Source organism: Equus przewalskii, chromosome 31 (genome assembly GCF_037783145.1).
Source record: "Equus przewalskii isolate Varuska chromosome 31, EquPr2, whole genome shotgun sequence".
In the NCBI taxonomy this organism is placed as follows: domain Eukaryota; kingdom Metazoa; phylum Chordata; class Mammalia; order Perissodactyla; family Equidae; genus Equus; species Equus przewalskii.
This window is the reverse complement of record NC_091861.1, coordinates 4,499,417-4,505,416: the sequence shown is the minus strand read 5'-3', so window position 1 is coordinate 4,505,416 and position 6,000 is coordinate 4,499,417. Positions and strand designations below refer to the sequence as shown.

The following is a 6,000-nucleotide window of genomic DNA, read 5'->3' as shown; positions in this document are numbered from 1 at the left end:
CCTCTAAAGTGGGACTTGGCTTCAGTTTTTCCCCGTTTAAACTTTTCTTTTTCATTTAACTATTCTCGTGGCAGGTCCCTGAGCATTGAAGTTTGGTGTGCATCTTCCAGCTGACCAGCTCTTCAGCCGGTAACAATGCATTCGATTCGCACGGTGGAGATTAAAGTTCCCAAGATAGAGGAAACATTTTTCGCGCCCGCGTTCAGCCGGGAGGCGAGCTGGGGCCGAGGGGGCGGCGGCGGCCAGCGGGGAGCCGGGCCCGGGCTGCGTCCCGCGCTGCCATTGGCGGGCGCCGCGCGCCGCACTGAGCATGTTCGCGCCCCGCCAGCCCCGGGCCGCAGCGCATTATGCAAAGCGGAGGCAGATGCGCGCGGGGCCGGCAGGGCGCGCGGCGGCCTCCTCTCTCAGCGGCTCGCCCCGCCGCCTGACTTGCCTGGGAGGCTCCCCTCGCCCGGGCCGGGGGCCGAGGAGGGCCGTGATGGCCTGACTGCTCGAGGCGCAGCGGCAGCGCAGCAGCGGGAGTACAACATGGGGAACCAGGATGGGAAGCTGAAGAGGAGCGCAGGTGATGCCTTGCACGAAGGCGGCGGCGGCGCCGAGGATGCTGTTGGGCCCAGAGATGTGGAAGCCACAAAGAAGGGGAGCGGGGGCAAGAAGGCGCTGGGCAAGCACGGCAAAGGGGGAGGGGGCGGCGGCGGCGGTGGCGGTGGCGGCGGCGGCGGGGAGCCGGGCAAGAAGAAGAGCAAGTCGGACTCCAGAGCCTCGGTGTTTTCCAACCTGCGGATCAGGAAGAACCTGTCCAAGGGAAAAGGCGCCGGCGGCTCCCGCGAGGATGTGCTGGACGTCCAGGCCCTGCAGACCGGGGAGCTGGACAGCGCTCACTCCCTGGCCACCAAGACCCCGGACCTCAGCCTCTCGGCGGATGAGACAGGCCTGTCGGATACCGAGTGTGCCGACCCTTTTGAGGTGACCCGTCCAGGTGGCCCGGGGCCAGCCGAGGCTGGGGCCGGGGGCCGGGCGGTCGCTGGGGATTTGGAAGCTGCGGCAGGGGCGCAGGATGGACAAAGGACCAGTTCAGGCTCGGACACGGATATCTATAGCTTTCACTCGGCTACCGAACAGGAGGATTTGCTCTCAGACATCCAGCAGGCGATCCGCCTGCAGCAGCAGCAGCAGCTCCAGCAGCAGCTGCAGCTCCAGGGCTCCGAGGAGCCTGCAGCGCCCCCCACCGCCGCCTCCCCCCAGCCTGGGGCCTTCTTGGGCCTGGACCAGTTCCTGCTGGGGCCGAGCAGCGCAGCCGGGGAGGCCCCAGGCAGTCCAGACACGGAGCAGGCGCTGTCCGCGCTCTCCGACCTGCCCGAGAGCCTGGCTGCCGAGCCCCCGCTGCCCGAGCAGCCGCAGCCCCCCGGCGCCCACGGAGCCTCGGAGGCGCCCGGCCTGCCGGCGGCCCAGCCCGCGACCGCAGACTCGCCCTCGTCCACCGCCTTCCCCTTCCCCGAGTCCGTACCTGGCGAGGGCGCTGCCGGAGCCCCTGTGCGCGGGGCTGGGGACACGGATGAGGACGGCGAGGAGGATGCTTTTGAGGATGCCCCCCGAGGCTCTCCGGGGGAAGAGTGGGGCCTGGAGCGGGGAGAGGCCCCGCAGAGGCTGGGGGCAGAGCCCGAGGATGGGGCGCGAGGGCCCGGCGCCCCCGCGGCCGCCTCCCTGCCCGGCAGCCCCGCACCCAGCCCGCGCTGCTTCAAGCCCTACCCGCTCATCACCCCCTGCTACATCAAGACCACCACCCGGCAGCTCAGCTCGCCCAACCACTCTCCGAACCAGTCCCCCAGCCAGAGCCCCAGGATGAAGAGGCGGCTGGAGTCCTCCCTGAGCCGGGGGCCCCGAGCTGCCCTCGCCTCCGCGGCCGCCCCGGCCAAGAAGCAGCGGGCGGACGGCGGCCTCGCCGGCGGCCTGAGCCGCTCGGCCGACTGGACGGAGGAGCTGGGCGCCCGCGCGCCGCGGCCCGGGGGCTCGGCGCACCTGCTGGAGCGCGCGGCCGGACCCCCCAGCGGCGGAGGGGCGCCCCCCGCGCGAGCCCAGGCGCCCGCCGACGGCTTCCAGAACGTGTTCACAGGTGAGCGCGCCCTGCCGCCGGCCTCGGGGCGCCCGGCGCCTGCCCGTCGGGGCCTTGCCCTGCCACCTGCCCCGGCTCTGAGAGCCGGGAACTGCCTGGCGTGTCCCTTTTTCCCGGGGAGTCCTTTTACGTCCTGCTCAGCCGCTTACCCGCTTAGTGAAATTTCGATTTTCTTAGAAGGTCTTAAAGGGAACAACCTAGTTGTGTCTGTCCTACGTCATCTCTAGAAAGGGCTGCTCTGTCCATTTCTCCAGGGTATCTACAGTTCTCTACGTCTAGTGTCATGCCGGGCACATAAACTCCTTTTCTGCATTGTTAGCTAAGCCATCATTCTTTTTCTTCCTCATCCTCACAGCATTAAAAAGAACAAAATTGTTCATGGCCCTTTGACAAGGGTGAGTGTTGGAGAAACAGGTCATTCTAGTACCATCCAAAGGTGATCCCTGACTGTCCGTATCTTTGAGTACGTGTGTATATGTGGTACGTAGTTTCTATCATGCAGCCGTCTGGGTAGACCACTTAGTCAAGTTAAGTGGTCACTCCTGTTTGCTGATGCAACTAGATCTGATACATGCTTGTAGAAGATTAAAAAATAAATAGAGTATTAGGGATAAGTTTTACTTGGTTTCATGGTCCAATCAAAGAAGGTATAACTTGGAGATAGTGAAGGTGAGAAGGCCAAAGGCACACGTGGTCCAGATTGGTACCTCTCCTTAGCATTTGTTATAGACTCTGATAGGCACCCTAAGGCTGGACTGAAGGGTCAGTTTACTGTGGTAAAGGTCAAGTGGTGTGATGAGTTCGTCCTTTCTTACAGGCTTATGGGTGGCAAGTCCTTACCTTCAGCACCCAATGGTAGAGGGTGGCTACGTTTATGTTTATTAACCCTGGCTCTTCATTACGAAATGAAATACTGAGTAGGAATTCAAGGAGTAGGAAAAAATGAAAATTCATGCAGGTGCTGGTAGGTTTGTGATGAATGTTTCAATGATTAAACATTTCAAATGTAATTTGAAAAGCTGAACATCTTACGTCCTATTACTTTAATAAATAGGCTATCTATAAAACATTATTTAGATGATATTTATCGGTCAGTGTGGCTACTGCTTGGTTGGCCAAATGCTGTTAATGTTGTGGTCGTGACTTGTTTGACCACATTTTTATTTTCACCTATGGCCTGTCTTTTACATTTATAGATTCCTTTTTTTTTCTTTTGAGGAAGATTAGCTCTGAGCTAACATCTGCTGCCAATCCTCTTTTTTGCTGAGGAAGACTTGCCCTGAGGTAACATCCGTGCCCATCTTCCTCTATCTTATATAGGGGATGGCTACCACAGCATGGTGTGCCAAGCGGTGCCATGTCCACATCCGGGATCCGAACCCGGAAACCCCAGGCTGCCAGAGCAGAATGTGCATACTTAACTGCTGTGCCACTGGGCCGGCCCCACATTTATGGATTCTTATACTTAAGAGTAGCCTCTTGGGGCCAGCCCCATGGCCGAGTGGTTAAGTTAGTCAGCTCTGCTTCAGCGGCCCAGTGTTTCGCCTGTTCCAGTCCTGGGCGTGGACATGGCACCGCTCATCAGGTCATACTGAGGGAGCATCCCACATAGCACAACCAGTGGCACTTACAACTAGAATAAAAAAAAAAACAACAAGAGTAGCCTCTTCTAGTCATGTTACATACTTGGCGCTCTCTCTTCTTTGCTTCTTTTCCTTTCTTTCCTTTATCGAGTAGGTTAAGTTGAAAGGAATGTTTATCATCTAATACCCATTAGATAAATTGTAAAAAAACAAAAAACAACCTAAAAACCCCCGAAAGACCATTTTTTGAAGGAGGAAGATTGGAAAGTTCTTGAGTTAATTTTTGTGAATTTAATGTTGGTGAGAAATCATGTATTTCCTCTTTCGCTAGGTAACATTCATTTATATATTAATTTTCCAAAAATGAAAATGTCACCATAATTAAGACTGTCCTTCATTAATATTAATGGTTGCTCATCCTAGTAGCATTGGACTTTGGAAATATATTCATTTCCTTCATTTAACAAATACGTGTATACATGCCTACGTACATCGTACATTCTTCCAGACAGGATGGGAGGTGGTAGGAGATCCAAGCATCAGTCAGTCATGGTTCTTCCTTTCCAAGGCTCACTGACTGCCTGCGCAGGGACGGAGATGCAGCACGGTGCTCTGGGAGCGTCGAGGGTGCGGGGACTTTGCCCCCTTGGCAGGGGGTGGGGGAGGAGGCCTCCGTAGGAGGATTGATAGTCCTGAATACCGTAGGACTCTAAAAAGGTCCAAGGTCAAAGTGTATTCTTGGACGTTGCATTACATTTTAATTTGCTTAAGTACTATTTCCAGTGGGAAATTTGGGACTCTTACAGGAGTCGTCTTCAGGAAGGACCTGGATCCTGTTGACTGCCCCAGGCAGAATCTTTTGCTGTGCAGAGTAAAAGTATAGAGCTAGTGGTTTTAATGTGGACATCACCTACTTTGTATTTGATGGTTGGGTGTCGTTGGATGTTGGGTGACCAGTAGATATTTGTGTAGCAGTTTCCATGTATTTATCTCACCCACTCCCTTTTTTTTCCAAAAAAAAAAAAAAAAAAAAGAATTGGTAAATTGAATCTAACCCTGTAACTGGTGGGGAAATGGAGGTAAATAGAGAGATGAAATAACTTCTCAAGGTCACCCTGTGATTCACTCAGAGCAGAGCCAGAAATAGAAGCTGAGTCTACTGATTCAGGTCTGACTGTCCTTGCTTATTACTCACTTTGGGTGTTCAACACTGTAAGACGACCTACAGAGTAAAGACTGTTTTTAAGAGATATTATAAAATTTAAGGGCTTCACGTATGAGATTTCCAGTTTCTGTTTTTGATAAGGTGAGTTCCTTTCATTGTTGGACATCCGACCTGCTGTGGGCTGGATGAGAGGTGCACATTGGTCAGAGACAACCAGATTTTCTCAAGGCAGCTCTCGTGGAAACCACCGTTCTTACGGTATAAGAGTGAATCCAGATGGACACAGGCCCCAGTTTCTCAGCTGTTGTCTGTTTTCTTGTCCTCCGGCATCACATTTGGTTCTTTACCGTCCTCTACTAATTTATGGGTGTCTTGGAAATTACCAGAGACTTGGGGAGCACTAGTATTGTCCTTAGGGAAATTTTTTCACTTTAAAAAAATTGTTTTTGCTGTGTCTTTGGATCAGTTAATTGCCAGCTGCCTTTGAAGCAGGTGATCATTATATCTATAAGCTTCCATAAACATCTTTTATTTTTAAACCATAGAATGAGGGTTGCCAGCTCTGCAGGAAGGAACAGATGTTTTTCTCCTTTTACCGCCTTCCAAAAGTAGGGAGAAAATTCGAGTAAAGAGATCTCTCCATGGCATATGTTTGTGTTTGTTTGTTAGATATAAAAACATTTGGCAATGATGGACGCTGAAACTTTATCTCGTTTTAGCTGTTAAGGAACTGATGCTGTCTTAGGCCATGACACTGAAATATTTCACAGTTGATTTATTTGAAATACATCTTTTTTGGTGTTTACTAGAAAAAAATGGCTCCTGAAATTTGAGAGGTTCTTCTAGCAGAAACTTGTTAATAGAGTTTTGCAGTCAATTAAAGTTTAGACATGTAAAATGTTAAATTTGTGTTGCTAAATCACATTTGATAGGAATCTTTCCAAAGTCAGTTATGTGCTTATCTGTCTTTTTTAAAACAGAAAGTTTAATCTGTTTTACGTGGCTTAATGCTGTTTTCAGCTGCATCATTGTTCCGTCCTGTGAAAGCACTGGTGATGCTCTCCACCGCTCCTGAAGTGTGTAGGCCAGCGGCTCCAGGCTGCTGTTTCTGAGTGATTTTATCTGTGTAGTTTTCTTGA

The 6,000-nt window shown here is 52.5% G+C and overlaps 1 protein-coding gene across 2 annotated transcripts in view; it reads left to right on the top strand.

Annotated features, from left to right (window-relative positions):
- The first annotated feature begins 325 nt into the window (after positions 1-325).
- The window catches only part of FMN2 (formin 2), a 342,456-nt gene continuing 336,781 nt past the window's right edge, over positions 326-6,000 (top strand). The window contains exon 1 of one of the 2 annotated variants that reach the window (XM_070602584.1): positions 326-2,113. In XM_070602584.1, the coding sequence (XP_070458685.1) occupies positions 529-2,113 (1,585 nt within the window). In that variant the 5' untranslated portion in view covers positions 326-528. The remainder of the gene's footprint in view (positions 2,114-6,000) is intronic. The other variant, XM_070602585.1, reaches the window with a different exon arrangement.